The 26,181-nt window shown below is 40.3% G+C and overlaps 1 protein-coding gene across 1 annotated transcript in view; it reads right to left on the reverse strand.

Moving 5' to 3' along the window:
- The window catches only part of kat6b (K(lysine) acetyltransferase 6B), a 173,179-nt gene that overhangs the window by 88,425 nt on the left and 58,573 nt on the right, over positions 1–26,181 (reverse strand). The window contains exons 4-6 of the mRNA XM_052041588.1: positions 16,405–16,520; positions 12,208–12,289; positions 7,334–7,466 (exon numbers count right to left, since the gene is read on the reverse strand). Coding sequence (XP_051897548.1) covers positions 7,334–7,466; positions 12,208–12,289; positions 16,405–16,520 — 331 coding nt within the window. The remainder of the gene's footprint in view (positions 1–7,333; positions 7,467–12,207; positions 12,290–16,404; positions 16,521–26,181) is intronic.

The raw sequence follows: 26,181 nt of genomic DNA on the forward strand, positions 1-26,181 counted from the left end.
TATGCCATATCTTGATAAAGTTGGAGCAAATTAATGAGCTGCAAGCAGCCTGTAAAACTGGTGTAGCTGAGATTAATCAAAGATAAAAAGAACGTTAGGGTGCTTTGCCAGAAGCATGGAGCAAAATCCAAAATACAGAATAGCTTCTTAATTTACCCATATCAGGCTAGAATGATCTGACTGGGTTCATTCATGAGGTACATCATGGCATCAGAGAGTTCTGAAAGAGGTAGCTGAAGAGATTGTGGAGGCATTAGTTGTGTTCTTTCAAGAATCACGGAGTCAGGGACGGTCCAAGAGGACTGGAAAATCGCAAATATAACACCCCTTTTTAAGGAGGAGGGAGGCAAAAGGCAGGAAATTATAGGTCAGTTAGCCTGATCTCGGTGGTTGGTAAGATTTTGGAGTCCATTACTAAGGATGAAATTTCAGAGTTATTGGAGGTACATGATAAAATAGGGCAAAGTCAGCACGATTACATTAAGGAGAGATCTTGCCTGACAAATCTTTTAGAATTCTTTGAGAAAGTAACAAGCAGATTAGACAAAGGAGTCAGTGGATGTTATTGACTTGGATTTTCAAAAGGCTTTTGATAAGGTGCTGCATACAGGCTGCTAAACAAGAAAAGCTCATAGTGTTAAGAGTCAAAGCACCAACATGGATAGAAGATTGGCTGACTGGCAGAAGGCAAAGAGTGAAGATAAAGGGGTCCTTTTCAGGATGGCTGCCAGTTCCACAGGGGTCAGTGTTGGGACCACAACTTTTCACTTTATACATTAATGATCTGGAAGAAGGAACTGATGGCATTGTGGCCAAGTTTGCAGACAATACCAAGATAGATGGAAGGACAGGTAGTGTTGCGGAGGCAGGGAGTCTGCAGAAGAACTTGGATAGGTTGGGAGAGTGGGCAAAGATGTGGCAGATGGAATACAGTGTTGGGAAGTATGGGGTATACACCTTGGTAGGAAGAATAAAGGTGTAGACTATTTTCTAGATGGGGAAAGAATTTAAAAAATTGGAGGTGTAAAGGGACTTAGGAGTTCTAGTTCAAGGTTCCCTTAAGGTTAACTTGCAGGCTGAGTTGGTAGCAAGGAAAGCAAATGCATTCATAGAATCTTACAGCATGGAAACAGGCCCTACAGCCCAACTCATCCATGCCAACTATTTCAAGAGGATGAGAATACAAAAGCAAGGATGTACTGATGAGGCTTTATAAGGCATTGGTCAGACCGCATTTGGAATACTGTGAGCAATTTTGGGCCCAGAATCTAAGGAAAGATGTGCTGGCCCTAGAAAGGGTCCAGAGGAGGTTCACAAGAATGATTCCGGGAATGAAAGCCTTAACGTATGAGGAGCATTCAATGTCTCTGGGCCTGTACTTGATGGAGTTCAGAAGGATGAGGGGGGAATCTCATTGAAACCTACTGAATTCTGAAAGGCCTGGATAGAGTGGACGTGGAGAAGATCCTTCCATTAGTAGCAGAGTCTAGGCACAGCCTCAGAATAAAGGGATATCCCTTTAGAACTGAGATGAGGAAGAATTTTTTCAGCCAGAGGGTGGTGAATCTGTGGAATTCGTCCTCCACAGCCCTTTGTGGTAATTAATCATTGGGTGTATTTAAGGCAGGGTTTGATAGGTTCTTGACTGGTAAAGGGTTAAGGGTTACAGGCAGAAGATAGGAGAATGCAGTTGAAAATAAATCAGCCATGATTGAATGGCGGAGCAGATTGATGGGCTGAATGGACAATACTGCTCCTGTATGTTATCATCTTATGGATACAAATGACAAATATAAAGGACTCAAGCAGGGGTCACCATTAGATGAAGAAAGCCATAGCAAATTAAGATCTTCTTGAGTCAAATTAGTGCGAATGGATTTGCAAGTTTTAATCAGTAACAGTGTAATGTTGGGGAATGAAGGACAAGACGACATACCCTTCAGATTAGAAAGTCATAAAGTAACTGGAAGTTTAGAAGAAATTACAAGCAAAATTCTATTTCAGGCAGGGAAAGGAGTGACATACACCACATGGAGACAGATGGGATTAGTTTGGTTTGAGATCATGGTTGGCACAGACATCATGGACCGAAGGACCCATTCCTGTGCTGTACTGTTCTGTTCTATAAATTAAAGACAATGATTATTCTGTTTAGTTAATCTACTATACTCTTTTTTTTGGATGATTTCTTATTTATAGAATACCGGTAACTATAAAACAATATCATGATTGACAGGTTTGGGAACTGGAGTCTGAGAATAAGAGAAGCCTGCTTGTTGCATCAAACCAACAAGTGGATTGTTTTAACTTAAGCTGATTGACTTTTGTTCAGTTTTACAGATTATATTCTTAATTATACTGTGTAAAGAAATAAAAATAAAAATTACTCAACGTGTTACATTACAAATACAAAAGGATCTCAACTACCTTTTCAGACAAAAGTGATTTGAAAAATTGTTATAAATCAAAAGTATAACAGCAAAACATTTCACGTGAACCAATGCCATCATGATGCTGGCCAGTGTAAGAAGAATAACAAAATTGCTCTCTTTGCACAAATACTGTGTCTCAGTTTCAAATCAGCTCATATTCCATTCCATGCTACTTTCTGCTGCATATCAAACATATCTTCACTGGCACACATATCTCTTTCCCTAATCCTTTACACTTAACTAGCTTACCCCCCCCATCCCCCCTTCAAAACACTGCATGATCAATCCTTCACCTCCGGTGTTTTATGCACAACCACTCCACATGGACCACCAGTGACAGAGACATCAGCACCCTTGGCCAGACTTTGAAAGTTTTTTTTAAAATGTCTTTTCAAAACCATCTTCTCAACTGAACAATCAGTCACCACAACTATCTTTCACTCCAAGGTTTAGTCTTTGTTTTGTCCTATATTATTGAAATACATGCTTATACCTAATTTGCTGATTTCATCTGACTTAGTAATAATTAATTTACCAAGGCACTGTCTCCCAAATGAGTAGCTCTAAACTGCATTTTTTTCGACAATCTCTTCAGCAAGCTTGTAAAGGGAGACAGCCTTGATTCCTGTGATCAGATTTTTATTTTACTTGCTTGGAAACATTATTTCAACAGATGTTTAGAATGTTTTTATGTAACTTTATAGATAACATATAAATATCAGAAATTTATGTGATATTGTGGCTCTAGTTGTGGTTCACTAGCTTATACAATTTGGGCCAAAGCTCCTGGCAACGTGCGTGTACATATTTCAAGGATATATTTCTTGGAAGCTAGTAAGCAGTCAGGCACAATGAGTCATGTTTTTCAAATCACTCTCAGAAGTTCTTAATGATTTCAAGTGCAGAGCATTCAGTTATTAAAGATTGTCGTACAGTGAAAAATTCAATGTAGTGAACTATGTATTTCAAGTAGAATTTCAGGTAGGTGTGTGTACAGGGGGATGGGGAACACTGATACTAAATCCACCTATTCAGATGATAAGTGAAATGGAATCTGCTGGTTCACAAGAAAAATGTCAATATTGAACTCAAAGATCAGTTTAGTTGAAGGTTGGGATCATTCTCTGATTAATCTACCCTAGCTTGTGTGTATAATGGATAAGATGTTTCCCTGAAGCGTGCTATGAAGAAGAGTGAATGAGTGAATGTTGGTACAGTGTTTGCTTCAACTACAAGAGGGCAAGATCCATCAACTTTGACATTAAAGTGTATTTTCAAGTCCTTCTACCCAGTTTGACTGAAGTCAATTCTTGAACATTGGAGAAACTGTCTGCACTCAATACTTCACTGACAAAGTGACAAAGACTTTTGAGGACAGGAATCACGAAACAGATCTTTCAATTCCGCAAGGAAGGTTTTAAACCAAAAAAACTTTTTTCATTCAAGGATCCTTATTCACCTAAGAGAAAGAAAAACAGAACATTCTGGTAGACTCAGTAGATCAGGCAGCCTTTGACCTGAAATATTAACTGTTTCTCTTTCCACAGATGCTGCCTGGCCTGCTGAGCGTTTCCTGCATTTTCTATTTACTTTCAAGTTTCCAGAACCTGCAGTTTTTTTGAACTTTATTCACTCAAACTGTTTAATGTATAGAGATGCAGCAACAGTAGATAACCACAGGAAACAGGCCAGAGGTGCTTTGGTTGTGGTTGTATTCTGCAACATCTGAAGTGGTGGAGTGAAGCCCTTAAATTAGAGTAACCTAAAGTTCCACAATAATAATATTAGACAAATTCACAACATCAACTAAACAAAATCAGAAAGGAATTAGGTTCAATCCACAGTTTAAGTTCATTGATCTAGGTGGCTATGATGAATGGCCATTCTTAGATTCCTGCCGTTTACTGTTCAGCAGCATCCTGCTGGAATACATGGCAACTAATAACAGGATCAGGTCCCGTTGCATGACAAATGATTATGATCAAACAAGTGTTATCAAAGCCTGACCAAATAATGAAGGCAAATATGATGGTGTACATCACCCCCATTTTTCCTAGGGCTAAAGTGTGGATCCACCACAGGAAAATGGAAAGTACAGATCATAGGGAGAGAAATAAAGCAGGACAGTCAAATACAGTACTTAAAGACGTACACAAAACAAGTACAAATTGCATAACCTATTAAAAAGGGCAGCACAGTGGCATAGCAGGTAATGTTGCTGCCTCACAGTTCCAGTGACTCAACAGTTTGGGGTCTGTGTGGAGTTTGCATGTTCTCCCTGTGACCATGTGGTTATCACATGCATGCTCTGGCTTCCTCCTACGTCCCAAAGTCATGCTGGTTGTGAGGTTAGTTCAGAAACTGTACATTACCCCTGGTGTGGGTAGGTGGAAGGACAATCGGGTGGGGGGGGGGGGGGGGCTGCAGATTGATGGGCATGTAAATGAGACTAGGTTAGAGGAAATGGGGATAGGATTGCTCCGAGAGGCAGCATGGACGCAATGTGCAAATGGTCTCTGTATTGTAAGTAAAAATGAGAACATAAATATTGGAATTAAACATAAAACATTCTCGTGTTTGCCAAAATCCAACTAGTTAATGTAGAAAAATACAAAGACATGGACAAGGTTATGAAATTGCAAAGTTCCAAACAAAACTGAACAACATAGGTAAAATATAGATTATCATTATAGCTACTGAATGGGTTTGTTGTTGTATTTGGGAACTGTAATAACATTCCTGCATCACCAACAAATGAGTGCTTTAATAATAAAATTCCCTTGAGTTGACAGTATTCAAAAAGCCAGCATAATGCTGTTAAGCATCACTATTACAGAATTCCTTGGAAACTGGAATGATGGAAAGGGTCAAGTGTCAGAATTTACTAAGCTTGATAGATACATGACATCTATCTCATGACAGGCTAATGGTCCACTTTAATCCTGTATGTTACCATTGTTCCAGAATCTTTAACTTCAACCAGGTATAGGAAGGAGTATGGTTTAATGAGAGACTTCAGTAATGAGATAGATGTTTTAATTTTTACTGCTGTTTAATATTTATTGATAATTTTGAAAGATCACAAGACAAAAGAGCAGAAGTAGGCCATTTGGCCCATCAAGTCTGCTCCGCTACCTCACCGTGAGCTAAATTATTCCCATCTAGCCCCGATTCCCGGTCTTTCCCCCATATCCCTTGATACCTTGACTAATTAGATACTTATCACTCTCCTCCTTAAACACCCTCAATGATCAGGCCTCCACAGCTGTATGTGGCAATGAATTCCATATATCAACGACGCTCTCGCTAAAGAAAGTTCTTCTCATTTCTGTTCTAAATGGGTACCCTCTAATTCTAAGACTGTGCCCTCTAGTCCTGGACTCACCCACCAAGGGAAACAACTTAGCCACATCTACTCTGTCCATTCCTTTTAACACTCAAAATGTTTCTATGAGGTCCACTCTCATTCCTCTATAGTCCAATGAGTACAGTCCAAGATCCGACAATCGCTCATCGTATGTAAGCCCTTTCATTCCTGTAATCATCCTCGCAAATCTTCTCTGAACCCTCTCCAACATCGGTACATCCTTCCTAAGATAAGGGGCCCAAAACTGCACGCAGTATTCCAAATGAGGTCTCACCAGTGCCACACAGAGCCTCATCAACACATCCTTAATTTTATATGTTATACCTCTCGAAATGAATGCCAACATAGCAATCACTTTTCTTACCGCTGATCCAACCTGGTGGTTAACCTTTAGGGTTTCCTGCACAAGGACCCCCAAGTCCCTTTGCACTTCTGTACTTTGAATTTTCTCCCCATCTAGATAATAATCTGCCCATTTATTCCTTCTTCCAAAGTGTACAACCGCACATTTCTCAACATTGAATCTCATCTGCCATTTCTTTGCCCATGCTCCTAAACTGTCTAAGTCTCTCTGCAACCTTCCTGTTTCTTCAATACTCCCTACTCCTCCACCTATCTTGGTATCATCTGTAAATTTAGCCACAAAACCATTTACTCCATAATCTAAATCATCGATATACAGTGTAAAAAGAAGCGGCCCCAACACCGACCCCTGCGGAACACCACTGGTAACCAGCAGCCAACCAGAACAGGATCCCTTTATTCCCACCCTTTGCTTTCTGCCTATCAGCCAATGCTCCACCCATTCTAACATCATTCCTGTAATTCCATGAGCTCTCATCTTCTTAAGCAGCCTCTTGTGCGGCACCTTGTCGAAGGCCTTTTGAAAATCCAAATACACTACATCCACAGCCTCTCCCTTATCCATGCTACTTGATATTTCCTCAAAAAACTCCAATAGGTTGGTCAGGCAGGATCTTCCTTTCATGAAACCATGCTGGCTTGGACCTACCTTGTCATGCACCTCTAGGTATTCCATAACCTCGTCCTTGAGGATCGACTCCAATAACTTTCTGACCACCGATGTCAGACTAATAGGTCTGTATTTCCCTTGTGCTGCCTCCCACCTTTCTTATACAGTGGAACTACATTTGCGACCTTCCAGTCCTCCGGAACCATGCCACAGTCTATTGATGCCTGGAAAATTATCACCAATGCCTTCATAATCTCTAAAGCTACCTCCTTCAGAACCAGAGGGTGCACTTCATCTGGTCCGGGAGACTTACCTGTCCTTGCATCTGGTCCAGGAGACTTATCTGTCCTTATACTAAAGGTGGAGCATTCATTTTAAAAAGCTAAAGTGCTGTTTTAAACATCTCCTGTGTTTTGACCCCCTCTGAACTGAAGTAACAGCATTTGGGTATGAGGAATTAACAATTATATGGAAATTTATCAAACATACTTCATTAAAATAGTACAAGGTAATTTTTCTTTAATTACTTGTTATACGTTCCAAAGAAAAGGATAAACATACATGGTTCTTTGCTTTAATTTATTTTTGGGACGTCCCAGTGGTTTTGCATAACGACGTTTGATCTGAGCAGCTTTCTCATGCAGCAATTTTCTTCCCCTTTTCTTTGGCCTGCATATTTGACAGATCCACATTCCTGTTTGTAAAGAATACAGCCATTACCTTTCTTAAAAGTTTCAAATCTATGCCACGAACTCTATTTATATTTAAGAAAGGTGTACGAGAAATATACGAGACAGAATATCTCCTGTAACTAAAACATCAGTTAGAAAACAAAGAGGATATGAAAATTGTTACATTTGTATCTTACATAATTCACAGTAAGAATCTAAACCCAAAAGCCATTATTTAACAATATTGCATACAGAGATTCAGATACCCGCATCTTTCGCATATTGCCGCAGTTCATATGTTTACAGTATCTACAGAACTTGTATTAATAATAGATGATTTTTGTCAAACCCAATTTATTGAGTAGTATAGATCTTTAATTACAAAAAGAATTAAAATATGCACTTCAGAATAATAATGATTTCACAAGCGAAGTTAGGAAACAGACCACAAAAAAAAACACAAAAGAACAGAATGAACCAGAGATGGAAAGATGCTAGTTGCATGCTAAAACACTGCAGCTAGATGTGAACTGACCTTAGAAGGAGGTGATGAATTTTCCTTTCCAACCCTAATGCATAATATTCATTCACTAAATCTGGAGATTCTTATGCTTCTTTTTTGTCTAGCCCTCGCAGATCAAATACAAAAGTTAACAAAGACTATCGCCATGAGAAAAATTGGACATGGAAAATGTAACTACTTTTATAGTTGCATGCTTTTGAACTTCTGAGTATGAGATAGGATTGAAGGGACTGAGGGGATAGGCCAGGATTAACAGTGAAGCAAGGCACTATCTATAAAGGAGGATATGTAAGAATAAAGAGAGGTGATAATAGCAATCTGTTGGAAATTAGTGCCATACGATCATAGAAACAAAATAGTAATTGTGCTGATATCCCCATCAGCTCCAGCCTAAATCAATACTGAGTAAGTTATCACACTGAAACATACAAAATTCTTAAAAGGACTTGATAGGGTAGATGTAGGTACCATTCCTCCCTTGGCTGGGGTTTATATTAAGTACGAGGGGTCACTGACCCAGAATGAGGGGTTGGCCATTCAGAACTAAGATGAGAAATAACTTCTTTGCCCAGAAGCTCATGAATTTTTGGCATCTTCAGCCCAACAGGGCTGTGGAGACTCCATCACTGAGCATTTTCATTGATATATTTTTGGATAATAAGGGAGTCATAGGATATGGGGTCGGTGCAGAAATGATGCTGAGGTAAAAGGTTATCATTGATCTTTCCGAAATGCAGAGCAGGCAATAAAGGCTGAATGACCACTTCCTTCTGATGCCAATGAATATTTTGTGTTTGTCTTCACAAAAAAATAGAGGAAATATAACAGAGTTTGATACAAGGAGGGGGAAATACAAAACACTGGATGTGATAAATACAGAGAGAAGATATCTTAATGGGGTCCAAGACCTGAAAAAAACCACTAGACCTAGATCAAATGTAAGGGAGATAGCAATGAACTAAATAGAAGACATTTTTTGATCCAGTAGTAAGCAAATTATTTAAAGTCCTGTGGGACAGCATTTATCATCATTTGGGAAAACTGATTAAATCAGACATTCAACATGGACCTGTTAAAGGATGGTCACATCTGATTAACTTAGCTAAATTTTGAGGAATGTTGATGAGGATAGTGTATTTGATATAGTCAACATAAACTTTTCATAAGACATTTGACCTGGGAGACTGATCAGAAAAGTAAAAAGCCACAAATTCCAACTTATTACATTTCTCAGTCCTTTAAGTCACCCTCACTAATTACTGTACTTCAAATCTGTGCCTTCTGGGAGGAAGGTGATAGCAGAAATGGTAACTCATGCATCTTGAAGCCCCTTGTACCTGTAGCAAAAAATCTCTCTGAAATTGCAGTTATTGCTAGCAAGTGGCATATACCCACCAGTACTGTAAATATCTTGTACAGTTAGACCTGCATTGTACAGTTAGATCAGTACAATACTCATGCTATACAGACCTTTACCCAACAATACAGTAGCCTGGTACTATACTGTGTGACCTGTGCTTACCAGTAATGTTCCCTAGTGATACTGTAACAGATATGCCACAAGTACTTTACCTGTGTTATATAGTGATTGATGTATACCCACTGCTAGGGTACCTCAGTGTTACAGAATGACAGACCTGAACTCACCAGTACAATAGACCCAGATCTAGAGCTGGATATGGGCTTGGATCCAGTAGATATGAACTGATGAAAGGTCATTACCTGAAATATTAACTGTCTCTCTCCACAACTTGACCTGCTGCATGTTTCTAGCACTTCTGTTTTTATTTCAGATTTCCAGCATCTGCAGTTTCTGATTTTCAATCCTCGGGACTATTATTGGATGAGCACTGGGCCCACTGGGATAGGTTGTGGAGAAATCAGGTTGGGTCCTACCTCTGTTCTCAGCTACAAAGCCCACAGCATTCTTCCCAGTTCTCACAGAATTTTGCCGGATGATGTCATGAATCTTGTGAGGATTTGGTGATGTGCTGGGCATTCCTGGGGCAGCTGGTGTGGACTCTGCAGGACTGGCAAGTCTTGTGGGAGGAATATACTCACCCTGTGGGCAGCATATTATTGACCACAGCTATAACAGAAGACTGGGAAGCTGGAAAGCCATTTAATACTTTGGAGGTCATTGTTCTGTTGAAATTCTTTCCCTGTCAACTTGAATCAGGCACTAATTACTTCACATCTGCAGTCCTGCACAAGGATCTGGTCACCATATTGCAGGAAGACTTTTTTTTGAAACTGATTGATTTTCAAGCATCTGATTATCTCTGGCTAGGCCACCACTTTATTGCCCATCCCTAACTGTCCTTGAAAAGGTGGTGGTGAGCTGTCAGCTTCAACCACTGCATTTGTCTGGTGAAGGTGCTTCAACAGTGCTGTTGAAGGGGTGGGTTGGGGGGGTGCGGTGGGGGACAGAAAGGTAAAGGGTTTCAGCTTTTACACCACGTGACAATCAAGACTGGCAATATATTTCCAAGTCAGGGTGGTGTGTGACTTGGAGTGGAATTTACAGAAGGCAGCGTTCCCTTGTCTTATTAGAGTAGCCAAGACAAGTGCATTTTGTAGATGGTACACATCACACAACTGCCCTACTGGTGAGAGAGCAAGCAAGTGTTTTGAGTGAAGGATAATAGAGCCAATCAAATGCTGGATGGTGTAAAGCTTCTTCCGAGTTGCTGGACCTACACTCACCTAGGTAAGCGGAAATAATCCATTATGGTCCACACTTGTACCCATAGATGGTGAAAAGGCTTTGGGATGTCAAGTGGCTTGCTGGAGGATATCCAGCCTCTACTCTGCTCTTGCAGCCATAGTACTGATGATCTAGCTGAGTTTCCGACCTCCAGAACGTTGATGGTACATGGCTAGATTTTTCTGGTTAGAAATGATTATTACCTGGCCTTGTGGCACAAGTGTTACTTTTCACTTATCAGCTCATGCATGGAGCTTGATTAGGTTCTTCCATGTGCAGACATTGACTGCTTTATTTGCAAGAAATTGTGGATAAAAATTAACATTTTTCAATTGTCAGCAAACATTTGTCACCAAGAAGAGCAGGCTGAGCTACCTCAATGACTATCGCCCGGTAGCACTAACATCTACCGTCATGAAGTGCTTTGAGAGGTTGGTCATGGCTAGAATTAACTGCTGCCTGAGCAAGGATCTGGACCCTCTGCAATTTTTTGTCAGATATTTCCTGGCATCATGCGAGGTGAATCGAATTGGCTGGAGACCGGCTTCTGTGATGGTGAGGATCTCAGGAAGAAACTGGGATGGACATATGTATAAATCGTATCATTTCCCACTGATAAAGAGGGAACTTGCTGTCAACTATATGGCTCATAATTTTCCTTCTGGGTCCTCCATGTTCATGACATGCTAATGCACACCAGAGCCTAGTCAAGCATAGTGGCATCCAATGGTTTGAAACCTGGACAGCACTTCTGTAGTTTTCAAAGTGTGCATGCACAACTTAAAGATGGCATGGGCCACATACGCAAACGCTTCACAGCTTGTGATGATCATTTCCATATTATACAATTGAGACCTGCCATAACTGCTCCCAGTGCTTGGACCTAGTGACAACAACCAGTCTCAAATAAGTCCCAATTAAATAAAATACTTACAATGCTCACTCGGTTTCTAATCTGCTGGAACTCAGAGAGAAGATAGTGTATTTGGGGTTAATTACTTAATGTAATTTTCAAGAAGAATTTGAGGAAGTTTTACATATGACTTTCAAAAAAGATTAAGTGGTCAAATACTTCAAGAAGCTTTGGGATTCCCTACATTGCCAGGGTTAAGTATTAGAGTGAATAACAGTTGACACTAAGAGAACAGATTAATAATTTCTTTCCAATACTTTGAGGTGGGATGAAAAAGCTGAAAATGATAGAATATGCATAATCTGTGTAATGAATAGATTGATGGGATATAATTTTAACTTGTTCAATGCTTTCTCTCATAACATTCAGCTAATACTATGTGTGATCAGGTGGCAAATCTAGCTCCAAATTATTAACAACTGTGCACAAGGGGATTTTATGTTGCACAAGTGGAGCAAAATTTCCTTGGGAGGAAAAAGGTTAATGAAGTTTAAATCAAAATATATCAAAACATTAATTTTCATTGCATCTTCAAATCTAATGGTTTCATATTAAGTAAATGCACCCAAGTACATATTGAAACAAATCTGAAATTCAGTAACAGATTTAGTTTAATTATACCTTTTGGCATTCTGGATAGTGGTGGGTCGCAACATTCCATGTGAAATCCTCGATCACAGGAGTCACAGAAAAGCATGTTATCCTACAGGAGAGAAATATTACAAAGCAAATCAATATATAAATTCACATTGTTTTTAATTTTTTTTCCCCAAACTCTCTCCAAGCACTTAAATAAATAAGAAATCTATTTTGTTTCTGGTGTGATTGCAGCATATGGTTGTCCTACTGAGGGACTATACACAAAAAGTGCTGGAAGAACTCAGCAAGTCAGGCAGCATCCATGGAGGGATGCTGCCTGACCTGCTTAGTTCCTCCAGCACTTTTTGTGTATTGCTCCAGATTCCATCATCTGCAGAACTTCTTGTGTCTACTGAGGGACTAAATAGTTTGGGCCTGTATTCCTTGGACTTCAGAAGAATGAGGGGTGACCTCAGCCAAACATACAAGATCTTAAGGGGCTTGAAAGGGTAGATATTCGCATGTTTTCACAAGTAGAAGAATCTCAAACAAGGGGACATAACTACAAAATAAGGGAGAGTCATTTTCAACTGACTTCTCGAAAAGGGTCGTGAATCTTTGGGATTATCTGCTCCATTGAGAGGTGGAGGCTGGATCATTAGAAGTATTTTAAAGCGGAGGTAGATAAATATTTGATAAATCGAAGAGGGGTATGGAGAAGTGACACACGAGGAGTTGTGGCCAGCACAGATCAGGTATGATCATACTGAATGGCAGGGCACGCTGGAAAGACCTGGTGGCCTACTCCTCCCCTTATTTTCTTGTGTTCTTATGAAAGGAAGAGTACAACTTTGAACTTTTATGAGTTTGTTAATTGTACTCAATTGTTTTAGTGTCACTCCGGTACATTTGTCATTTATAAATGTTATAGAACATAGAACAGTACAGCACAGGAACAGAGCCTTTGGCGCACCATGTTGTGCCGAACTAATTAAACACATAACTAAACTAATCTGTTCTGCCTACACGATGTCCATATCCCTCCATTCACGTGACTATCTATGAGCCTCTTAAATGCCTTTTTTGGATTTGTCTCCACTACCACCCTTGGCAGCGCATTCCAGGCATGTATTACTGAGCACGAAATAAAATTGAAACCTAAAAATATAAAAATTAAAATCTACTACTCGAAATTTAATTGAGGAGATATATAAAATTATGCTTTTTAGGACCCGAGTGTTTTCTAGGAGGTCACAATGGAGTGGCATATTATAAACTCACTCACACAAAGTACAAGATTTTTACATCCAGAAGAGTTCATAAGTTTTTGTCATATCATTTATTTAAGATTACACTGAAGAGAGCTATAAAATAGCACATTCTGAGGAACAGCACAGAAATGCTGACAACAAATGCTGCATTTCTATGTTCAACTGCACATTGTTAGTTTCACAATGTAATAACTGTGAATGCTGACAGTTTCACAGGAATTACAACTGCAAAATATGAGCTGCTATTTCAGTTGCTTCTTTACAAAAGTCATGTATTTCATTCAAAGAACCTAAGTAGTAAGAGGAGGAGTAGACCACTTGTCCCACCATTAAATCTTCTTAGGGCCTTTTGCCTATGTTATCAATCTAGGCGTGGAATATACTCAGCAACTGAACCTCCACAGCCTTCTTCTGTAGAGAATACTAAATATTCATTATCCTTTTGGGTAAAGAAAGTCCTGAAAGGCTGATCCCTTGTGTGAGCCTGACCCCTGGTTCTAGGCATCCCAGCCGAAAGAACAACCATCCCTGCATTTATCCTACCAACCCTCTTAAGAATCTGGAGTTCACACAATACATTTGATGAGATCACTTTCATTAGTCTAAACTCAGTGTAGGCTCAGAGGACAATTCCCCCATTATATTAATCAAAAATAGAAGTGTGCATTACTAAACAATGTTGCAGATAACATGAACAGGATATAAAGCTCCAAGATATAGAAAGTGTGCTCACTGCACCCTACTACACGGGAGCAGAGATGAACTGAGCTGAATTTGCCAGCTGTGTTTGATGCATCAGTCACCCTCTGCTGAACTTTCTGATTCCCCAACAATATATGGTACATAACATAAATATAGATTGTATTTAGGAGGTTATGGTATTTTAGCATTTTATATTATTTCTTCATGTTTTAACGTATTAAAATCAACTTCATTTTTTTTTAAATTCCAAGGACAAGGCTCCAGCTGTACTTCAGCAGAGCCTGGATCTCCACTCAGACCTTGCTACATAGCTCTCAGGGGTACGGCATTAACTCATATGGTTTTCTGCATCCAGCTCAGGCAAGTGTGGGCAGGTCTGGATTATGGGTGGCAAATCTGATTTTCCTGGTTTGTGAGTCAAGCTGAATCCAGCTCAATTCAGCCCATTATGTCTTTTAAAACACCCATCAGCGACCCAGGTTCAATTCCACCATTGTCTGTAAGGAGTTTGTATGTTCTCCCCATGTCTGCGTGGGTTTCCTCCGGGTGCTCCGGTTTCCTCCCACATTCCAAAGACGTACGGGTTAGGCGCTGTGGGCATGCTATGTTGGCACCGGAAGAGTGGTGACACTTGCAGGCTGCCATCCAGCATTTTCTCAATAATGCAAAAAGACGCATTTCACTGTGTGTTTCGATGCACATATGACTAATAAACAAATATCTTATCTTATCAGTTCAGAGCCAAAAGGATGTTCCAAATTTATAATGTGCCAGCAGGGCAGCATGGTAGCACAGCAGCTGTTCCTGCTGCCTCATGGCTTCAGGGAATTCTGATTTGATCCCATCTTGGGTGATATCTATGTGGTGTTTTCACATTCTCCCTCTGACTTTATTTGTTTCCACCTCACAGTTTCCTCACACACCTCAAGATTTGCTGGCAAGTTAAATGGTTATTGTAATTTACCCCTTTTGTTGGAAAATGGCAAAAAAGTAAATGGGGAAGTAGATGCGAGAGGGGATGAATTGCAGAGCTACAGGGAAATGAGGTGAGTAGGAATGGGACCCATAGGATTGCTCTGCTGGGAGCAGTCATGGACCTGATAGGCCAAATGGCCTTCCTCTGTGCATAATAAGCAAGCAACAAGCCTGCAGGATCTTTATCCCACAGTCAAGAAATGCAGCGCACAAGAACACTTTGACTCAAACCATTCAATTCATTTATTCAGCAATGGGTAATAAAATTGGAAGAATCTGGTTTTGAAGGAGCACCAATCTTTAGTTACCTTCCGAGTAGGTAATCAAGTGACCTGAAGATTCTAAATGCTTGAATAGGAAACTGGCTTGGGTGAAAAATCTGTTCTCTTCCGAGTAACAGGGTTAGGCCACTCATACCTACAATGTGTTGCTTCATTCAATTAGGACATAGCTGATCTGTATATAAACCCCATTCATCACCTTTGCTCCATATCCCTTAACACCTCAAGGATTAAAATCTCAGTATTGAAATGTTGATATTTCAAGTTTATAGTACAGAGACTTTGGAGAGGACCCTCAACACTGGATCAGAGTAGGTTTTATAGCAGAAGGTTGCCCTAAAATACTTGCAGAAAGGGAGGTCAAAGCACTGACAACATGAGTAGGGCTGAAGATGGAGATACAAACAAATGAAAGAATGGAAGAGAAGGCCAATAAACACTCCAAAATGTTGTGGAAGCTGAAACTTAGAAGAATATAAAAAATGTACGAGAAAAAAGAGAGAGTGATGGAAAGACTTGGGGTGTTGCTGGTGGAGGGATGGGGAGAGAGGGAAGAGCCTTCCTCACAAAAACTGGCCTGATTGCATCCTATCCCCATATTCGGGAATCTGCTTTGTATAGACTGGCTATAGTATTCCTCCAAGTTATATCAACACTTCACTATATTTTAAAGCATTACATTGACTGATGCATTTTGGAACTTCCAGTGATCATGAAAGATCCTATACCAATACTAGTTCTTTGTTTCCTTCTTCATCAACACAAGAAAGAAAACATACCTGAAGTCTTTAATGATGCAGAAAAGACAATGTCTATGCAGGCATTCTTCATTCGGATAGACAGATTCTCAGCTAAGAGAGTAACAAACTGTGTTTTACCCTTATGATCATCTTAACTGGTACCAAACTTTGAGGGAAGTTGACAAAACACATTAAATTCCCACTCTCCTCTAATAAACATGCAGTGATAAAGATGATCTTTAGGAGCTTGAAGGAATAAGTAATACTTACAGCATTTTTTCCTTGATCTCGACAAGCACTGCAAGTCTTGCATTCAATACATTGCCATCTTAAGGTTTTCACATGGGCTGTTAACTCTGGAGAGAATTTTAAACATGATGGGTGCCCTACAAAAGAGAAAAATTATTTTAATAGCTGATATTATTACACTGAGTTATTTCTAGTTGCTCAGTGTTACTAGAAGTAAAGCTCATTTTGCAAGTTTCGTGGCCAAATGCATCCCATGCTTTGGCATTAAATTATTCAAAAATATTACTAAATTTAAACCTCATTGCGCTCTGGCTCAGCCACAGCAGAGATGGGAAAACACGTGGGGTTAAAATAAGAGAAAAGTCAGTAACTGAGTATCCGTGTGGACAGGTGATTCCAGGAATACAACAGGACCCAACTGGGCTGCTGTTAGTTTCCTGACATTAACTACCCAGATTTACAAACAGCCATGAGTTAAGATACTGGAGGGTTGTACTATTGATCTGAAGAATTTGTAGAAAGCAAGAGTTTAGTAACACAGCAAAATAGTAAAAGTAAACTGAAGAATTAATTTTAAATGCAAAAATAGTCTTTTATTTGCAAAGATTATGTGACAAAATGCTACAGCCAGAATAATAAAAAAAAATTAAAAGTGAAATTATACATGATGTGAATACCAGAGAACAAGAAGGGATTGTGCGGGAGACCAAATAGAACAAGTGGGATGCATGTGAGAGAGACATCAGGTTGAGTATAAAGGCGGGTTAAAAAAAACACTAGAGATGGACAAACCTTTCCCCCCAGAAAATCATTAAAACAAGAAAGGAGAGAATCAAAGGGGTCAGGAGTAAAATAATATAAAGTATAGTCAATTCTATCATTGAAGATATCGCACATTTATTAAAATATTGGCTTTGACAATAAAAAGTCAGAATTCTAGGTTAAAAGAAATGCAAAGTACTTGTATGAATTTCCATGGAGCCACTAAACTAATATCACGATTTATATGTGCACATTTACTCTGCTGTCAAAATGCACTTTAATGATATTGGTTTATATAAAACGTCAAAAGTTACTGTGTGTGAAATACTTAATTTTCAAAAATATTTCAGTTTTCATTTCTAATACTGTCTTAGCCTAAGTGGTTAATTTTATCCGATTACAGTGTGTTGAAGTGCCCCGTGAAAGGTACATACAAATGCCATCAGATATTTGCATAGGGTTACTTGGGTAATTCACAATCATTATGTAATGGCAAAGGTACTTTAGTATTCAAGAACAAACTTCTTAATAACATATTAAGAGTAAGCTTACATAATTAAAAGAGCAGGAGCACACTTATCAGGGTACATTCACATACTGCCTGCAGCAGGTTTGGTATTGTGGTTATCTACTGAGGTATAACTTTAAGCTGCACGATGTATTACCTTTTTACCAAACATAAAAAGGGCAGAATTAATCCTCATTCCTAAAGAGTCATACACAGCAATATGTCATTGGATTAGCCATTCAGAGATCTGGATGAATAATCCATTGATGGGAGTTCAAATTCAATTAAATCTGGAATAAAAAAAAAGATAGTGTAGTGCCCATGAAAATACCAGATTGTTGCAAAAACACTCAGGACTTGACCCCCTTCCCAATAAGCCAGCTGACTTTATTGGAACTTCACTCCTCACTATCACTGTTTCCACTGTTGGTACACTACGGCTACAGTGCTCACCATCTACAGAATGTATTGCAGCAGCAAAGCACCATGGCTTCTTTGACAGCAGCAGCTCAACCACAGAATCTCAACCACTCAGAAGAAGGGCAGCAGGAACATTGGAAAGCCAGTGGCTTCAATTCAAGTACTATCTAGAATTGCGATTATATCTCTGTTCCTTCACTATTGCATTGTCATATTCAGGGAAATCCATACCTTAAAACACCGGCAAAACATGGAAAATTGATTCAAAGGTGAGCCAATACCACCGCCTTCACAGACAATTAAGGATGGGCAATAAATGCTAGCGTGCAGTGTTCACCATATTTCATGAAAGATTATAATGGAAATAAACTGTGTTTCTTAAAAATTAAAAGTTTCATGCTTCAAATATTTGTGTTTAAAAAAAACATGATTACAGATTGACACTCAAGCACCCTTGGGACAGGACTGATGCCAGACCACAGAAAATCCAGACCACAGAAACTGCCCCCTGGTCATCTTCTTCTGAGCAGCAGAACTGTTCTTTGTAAGTGTAGACATTCCCAGGGTCACATAAGGGTTTATTTCATTTTTATTTTGGTTTATTGGTTTATTATTGTCACTTGTACCAAGCTACAGTGAAAAACTTGTCTTGCGTACCGTTCGTATAGATCAATTCATTACACAGTGCATTGAGGTAGTACAGGGTAAAAGCAATAACAGAGGACAGAGTAAAGTGTCACAGCTACAGGGAAGTGCATTGCAGGTAGATAATAAGGTGCAAGGTCATAACAAGGTAGAGTGCGAGGTCAAGAGTCCATCTCATTGTATAAGGGAACCGTTCAATAGTCTTATCACAGTGGGATAGAAGCTCTCCTTGAGCCTGGTGGTATGTGCCCTCAGGCTCCTGTATCTTCTGCTTAATGGGAGAGAAGAGAGAATGACCCAGGTGGGTGTGGTCTTTGATTATGCTGGCTGCTTCACCAAGGCAGCGAGAGATATAGACAGAGTCCGTGGAGGGGAAGCTGGTTTCCATGATGTGCTGGGCTGTGTCCACAACTCTCTGCAGTTTCTTGCGGTCCCGGGCAGAGCAGTTGCCATACCAAGCCGTGATGCATCCAGATAGGATACTTTCTATGGTGCATGAATAAAAGTTGATGAGTGTCAAAGAGGACATGGCAAATTTCTTTAGCCTCCTGAGGAAGTAGAGGCACTGGTGAGCTTTCCTAGCCATGGCTAGGAAAGTCTACGTGGTTGGACCAGGACAGGCTATTGGTGATGTTCACTCCTAGGAACTTGAAGCTCTCAACCTTCGACCTCAGCAACATTGATGTAGACAGGTGTATGTATACCCTCCCCTTTCCTGAAGTCAATGACCAGCTCTTTTGTTTTGCTGACATTGAGAGAAAGGTTGTCATCATGACACCATGCCACTTAAGCTCTCTATCTACTTCCTGTACTCTGACTCATCGTTATTTGAGATACGGCTTACCATGGTGGTATCTGCAAACTTGTAGATAGAGTTAGATCAGAATCTGGCCACACAGTCATGAGTGTATAGGGAATAGAGCAGAGGGCTGAGGACGCAGCCTTGTGGGACACCAGTGCTGAGAATAATCGTGCTGGAGGTGTTGCTGCCTATCCTCACTGATTGCAGTCTGTTGATCAGAAAGTCAAGGATCCAGTTGCAGAGGGAGGTGTTGAGTCCCAGGTCTCGTAGTTTGGTGATGAATTTGCTTCGAATTACAATATTGAAGGTGGAGCTGTAGTCAATGGACAACAGTCTAACATGGGTGTCTTTACTGTCCAGATTCTCCAGAGCTGACTGTAGGGCCAGGGAGATGGCATCCACTGTAGACCTGTTTCGGTGGTAGGCGAATTGCAGTGGGTCGAGGATGTCTGGGAGGCTGGAGTTAGTGTGTGTCATGACCAACCTCTCGAAGCACTTCATGATGGTTCCAAGAACTGCCTGTAACCTGCAGTTTCCCTAAGTCGGAAATACTGTTGGCTTAGATCGCAGCTAAAGGTTTGTACAGATCTTAGTGAATTTTAGATCTTAGAATTAGCTAACTCTATAGATCTGTACGACTGATTCAAAACATGCCACACCATGGGACATGTTGGGTTACAGAATGTTGGACTGCAACCTACAGTACATAATATTCAAGCACGTCATCATAAACAGATTAAAACCAATACTTTATGTAACACATGTGAAAAACACATGACAGGAAATTATACCCTGGATCAAAGAGTGATAAATATTTGGGTTAACAATTCACTTAAAAATAGAATTGAGAGAGATCAATGTACTAATTTCCAAAAGGGATTGAAATTACAGACATATATGTAGGCACATAATAACACACCAAATAGATCGAAGTTCTCAAAGCTCCAGCAACCTAGATTTAATCCTGACCTCCGAAGCTAGCTGCAAAATTTGCCTGTTATCCCTGTGACCACATAGATTTCCTTTTGATGCTCTGGTTTCCTCCCATATCCAAAAAATGCGCCAGTTGGGAGGTAGGTTGGCTACTGTAAATCGCTCCTAGTGTGTAGGTGAGAGTTAGAATATGGGGAGAGTTGATGGCAATGCAGGGAAAGTAAAGTGGGATTAGTGTAAGTAGGTAGTTGATGGTCAGCATAAAGCAGGGTGTACTATGTGACTCTGACTATGAAAAGAAAACTGAATCCCAGATTTGAAATGAAATGGTTGCAGAAAAGGCATTTAATATAATACCTGGAGTTTCACAGAACCATTATAAAGCAATCTTTCCATTAATACTTGCATTGTTCAGCTATTTCCTGATGCTGTTATGTTCTAACACAATTTTAAAAAATCTCATGACATTGAAGTAATGTATGATTGAAAGTATCCAGACTAGTTGTATCATGGTCTGGTATGGCAATTCGAATGTGCAGGAATGCAAGAAGCGGCAGAGAGTAGTGGACTCTGCCCAATACATCAGGGCACATCCATCCTCACCATTGGTAATATCTACAGGAGGCACTGCCTAAAGTAGACAACATCTATCATCAAAGATCCCCACCACCTAGGCCTTGCCATCTTCTCACACTTACCATCGGGCAGGAGGTACAGAAACCTGAAGTTTCACACCACCAGGTTCAAGAACTGCTACTTCCCTTCAACCATTTGGTTCTTGAACCAAACTGCACAACCCTAATCACTACTTCCGTTCAGCAACACTATGATCACTTTGCACTTCTGTGGACTTCTTTTTTGTTCCAATTGTGTTCTTTCTAGCAAAAATTGTGCATAATTTATGTATAATTTAGGTTTTTCTTGTGAATGCTGCTTATATGGTGCTATGTGATGCTGCTGCAAGTAAGTTTTTCATTGCACCTATGCATACGTGTACTTGTGCTAAGATAGATGAGCTCATAGTGCAGTTAGAAATTGGCAGGTATGACGTTGTGAACATCACAGAGTTGTGGCTGAAAGAAGATCACAACTGGAAGCTAAACATTCAAGGATACACATCCTATCAAAAAGACAGGTGGGCAGAAGGGGTGGGTGGCTCTGTTGGTAAAAAAATGAAATCAAATCCTTAGCAAGTGACATAGGATCAGAAGATGTAGAATCCTTGTGGGTAGAGTTGAGAAAATGCAAGGGTAAAAAGACTCTGATGGGAGTTCAGGCCTCTGAAAAGTAGTCAAGATGTGGGGTAAAAATTACAACAGGAGATAGAAAAGGCATGCAAGAAGGGCAATGTTACAGTGGTCACGGGGAATTTCAATATGCAGGTAGATTGGGAAAATCAGGGTGGTACTGGATCCCAAGAGAAGGAATTTGTAGAATGCCTACAAGATGGCTTTTTAGAGTAGCTTGTGGTTGAGCCCACTAGGGAAAAGGCAATTCTGGATTTGGTGTTATGCAATGAACCAGATTTCATCAAGGAGCTTAAGGTAAAGGAACCCTTAGGAGGCAGTGATCATAATATGATAGAATTCACCCTGCAGTTTGAGAGGGACAAGCTAAATTCGGATGTATCAGTATTACAGATGAGTAAAGGTAACTAAGGCATGAGAGAGGAGCTGGCCAAAGTTGATTGGAAGGGGACCCCAGCAGGGATGACGTTACAGCAGTAGTGGCAGAAATTTCAGGGAGTAATTTGGAAGATGCAGGATTAGTTCATCTTAAAGAAGCAGCAGTCTAAAGGGAGGATGAGGCAACCGTGGCTGACAAGGGAAATCAAAGACAGCATAAAAGCAAAACAGAGGACGTACAACATTGCAAAAATTAGTGGGAAGCTAGAGGATTGGGAAGCTTTTAAAAACCAACAGAAAGCAACTGAAAAAGCAGTAAGAGGAGAAGAGATGAAATATGAAGGTAAGCTGGCCAATAATATAAAAGAGTATACCAAAAGTTTTTTCAGATACTGTATATAAAGGGTAAAAGAGAGGCAAGAGTGGACATCAGACCGCTGGAAAATGATGCTGGAGAGGTAGTAGTGGGGAACAAAGAAATGGTGGATGAACTGAATAAGTATTTTGTGTCAGTCTTCACTGTGGGAGACACCAGCAACATGGTAGAAATTTGAGAGAGTCAGGGGCAGAAGTGAGTGTAGTCACTATTACTAAGGAGAAGGTGCTTGGGAAGCTGAAAGGTCTGAAGGTAGATAAATCACCTGGACTGGATGGACTACACCCCAGGGTTCTGAAAGAGGTAGCTGAGGGGATTGTAGAGGCATTAGTAGTGATCTTTCAAGAATCACTAGATTCAGGACTGGTTCCGGAGGATTGGAAAATCACAAATGTCACTCCACTCTTTAAGTAGGGAGGGAGGCAAAAAGCAGGAAATTATATGCCAGTTAGCCTGATTTCAGTGGTTGGAAAGATGCTAGAAGTCCATTATTAAGGATGAGATTTCGGGGTACTTGGAAGCACATGATAAAATAAGCCGAAGTCAGCATGGTTTCATTAAGGGGAAATCTTGCCAGACAAGTTTGTTAGAATTCTTTGAGGAAGTAACAGGCAGGCTAGATAGTCAGTGGATGTTGTTTACTTTATATTCAGAAGACCTTTGACAAGGTGCCGCACATGAGGCTGCTAAACAAGATAGGAGTCCATGGTATTACAGGAAAGGTACTAGCATAGATAGAAGATTGGCTGACTGGCAGAAGGCAAAGAGTGGGAATTAAGGGGACTTTTCTGGTTGGCTGCAGTGACTAGTGGTGTTCCACAGGGGCCAGCGTTGGGTCCGCTACTTTTCACGTTATATGTTGATGGTCTGGATGACGGAATTGATGGCTTTGTGGCCAAGTTTGCAGATGATACACAGATAGATGGAGGGGCAGGTAGTGTTGAGGAAGCAGTGAGTCTGCAGAAGGACTTGGACAGGTTGGAAGAATGGACAAAGTGGTGGCAGATGGAATACAGCTTAGGGAAGTGTATGGTTATGCACTTTGGTAGATGGAATAAAGGCGTAGACTATTTTCTAAACTCTGAGCAAATTCAGAAATCAGAGGTACAAAGGGACTTGGGAGACCTAGTGCAGGATTCCCTAAAGGTAAACTTGTAGGTTGAGGCAGTAGTAAGGAAGGCAAATGCAATGTTAGCGATTCATTTTGAGAGGATGAGAATATAAATGCAAGGATGTAATGGTTGAGGCAGTAGTAAGGAAGGCAAATGCAATGTTAGCGACTCATTTTGAGAGGATGAGAATATAAATGCAAGGATGTAATGCTGAGGCTTTATAAGGTGTTGGTCAAACCACATTTGGAGTATTGTGTGCAGTTTTGGGGCCCCATGTCTAAGAAAGGATGTGCTGGCATTGGAGAAGGTCCAGAGCAGGTTTCCAAGAGTGATCCTGGGAATGAAAGGGTTAACGTATGAGGAGTGTTTGATGGCTCCGAGCCTGTACTTGCTGAAGTTTAGAAGGATGAGGCGGGATCTCATTGAAACCTACTGAATATTGAAAGGTCTGGATAGAGTGGATGTGGAGAGTATGTTTCCAGTAGTGGGAGAGCATAGGACCAGAGGGCACAGCCTCAGAATAGAAGGACGTCCCTTTAGAACAGAGATGAGGAGGAATTTCTTTAGCCAGAGGGTGGCGAATCTGTGGAATTCATTGCCACAGACAGCTGTGGCGGCCAAGTCATTGAGTATATTTAAAGCACAGGTTGATAGGTTCTTGATTAGTGAGGGTGTCAAACGTTACGGGGAGAAGGCAGGAGAATGGGGTTGGGAGGGAAAAATAAATCAGCCATGATTGAAAGGTGGAGCAGACTTGATGGGCTGAATGGCCTGACTCTGCTCCAATGCCTTATGTCATATGACAATAAACTCGACTTTGACTTTAGTTTACAGGAGTTTGGCTTCATGGCTTCATTTTGAACAGAGAACAAAGAACAATACAGCACAGTATAGGTCCTTTGGCCCGCGATGTGCTGACCTATATAAACCTACTCCATGATCAATCTAACCCTTCCCTTCTACACAGCCCATAACCCTCCATTTTTCTTACATCTATGTGCCTATCTAAGAGTATTTTAAATTTCCCCATTGTATCAGCCTCTACCACCACCCTCAGCAGTGCGTGCGATTCTTATTGAATGTTTTTGATGAGATGGAACTGAGCTTACCTTTGGTTTCACATGTCAAACCAAATATTTTTGCCAATTTTGCACAGTTTTGTAAGAAAACAAAAGTCACTGAACATAACTTCCAGCCTGGATATATGTACGTTGTTAAATAGCACTGTAATCCATCATAAACGACCTCATCACCTGGGCCACGCCCTCTTCACGTTACTACTATCAGAGAGGAGGTACAGGAGCCTGAAGACCCACACTCAACATTTCAGGAACAGCTTCTTCCCTTCTGCCATCAGATTTCTGAATGGTCCATGAACCCATGAACACTGCCTTGTTATTCCTCTTTTGCCCTATTTATTTATTTTTGTAACTTATAGTAATTTTTATGTCTTTGTCTTGCACTGTACTGCTGCCACAAAACAACAAATTTCATGACATATGTCAGTGATAATAAACTTGATTCTGATATTAATACTACATGGAGACAAGTCCACATAAACCTCTGCAGTCAACAAAACTGCCTCACCAAGAATTTTATAAATTTTATTAATGCTTTGCAACAGCCAAACCATGACAATTAAACTTAATTAAATATCTCCATTATTAAAAATTGATATTGGGTAAAAAAAACACAGGAGTTCCGTCAGTCAGGTGTAATAGATAAACATCTTATCGATGAAGTATGCAATTCTGTATTTCAGTATTCTTGCACAAAGCACTACATCACCCAATACATCTGTGCAGCTAATTAAAGATAATTTGATCTTAATGAGGCAGAACAGCACAAGTATTAATTCAAACGTAAGTCAATCCATGAAAGTCATGTAAAGACTTGCCTACAAAGCCTCACATCTTCTCCCATAGCTACTGGAGATCGAGGTTACACAATTAGGTCTCAACTCCAGTTCATCACATTTTCAATTTTCCAAAAATATTCTAAAACTGAAATTTAACCATTTATTTACAAGCAACACATTTTAAAAATATGCAAGAAGTCAATGTAATGGCAGTTGGCTCAAATTTTCTGAATGAAGCCCATCAGCTGATAGGTGGCAACTAACATTCACACCACAGAAGTGCTGGGCAATGGTGATATCCAACAGGAGAAAGTCCAGCTATCACGCAATGAGATTCAATGGCATTACCATCACTGAATCCCCCACTATCAATATCCTGGGGGTTACCACTGACCAGAAACTGAACTGAAGTAGCCACATACACAAGAGCAGGTCAGAGGCTAGGAATCCTGCAGTGAGTAACTCACCTCCCAAAGCCTGTCCACCATCTACAAGACAGGAGTGTGATGGAATACCTGAGTGCAGTTTAATCAACACTCAAGAAGCTCAACACCATACAGGGCATAGCAGACCACTCGATAGATACCCCAATCACAACCATTCACTCAATCTACCACCGACACATAGCAGCAGCATTTATAAGATGCAGTAACTCACCTAGACTCCTCAGACAGGACCTTCCAAACCCATGACCTCAACCAGCTCAAATGACAAGGGCAGTAAATGCATGGGAACACCACAATTTGGAAATTGCTCT

Source organism: Pristis pectinata, chromosome 30 (assembly GCF_009764475.1).
Source record: "Pristis pectinata isolate sPriPec2 chromosome 30, sPriPec2.1.pri, whole genome shotgun sequence".
NCBI lineage: Eukaryota > Metazoa > Chordata > Chondrichthyes > Rhinopristiformes > Pristidae > Pristis > Pristis pectinata.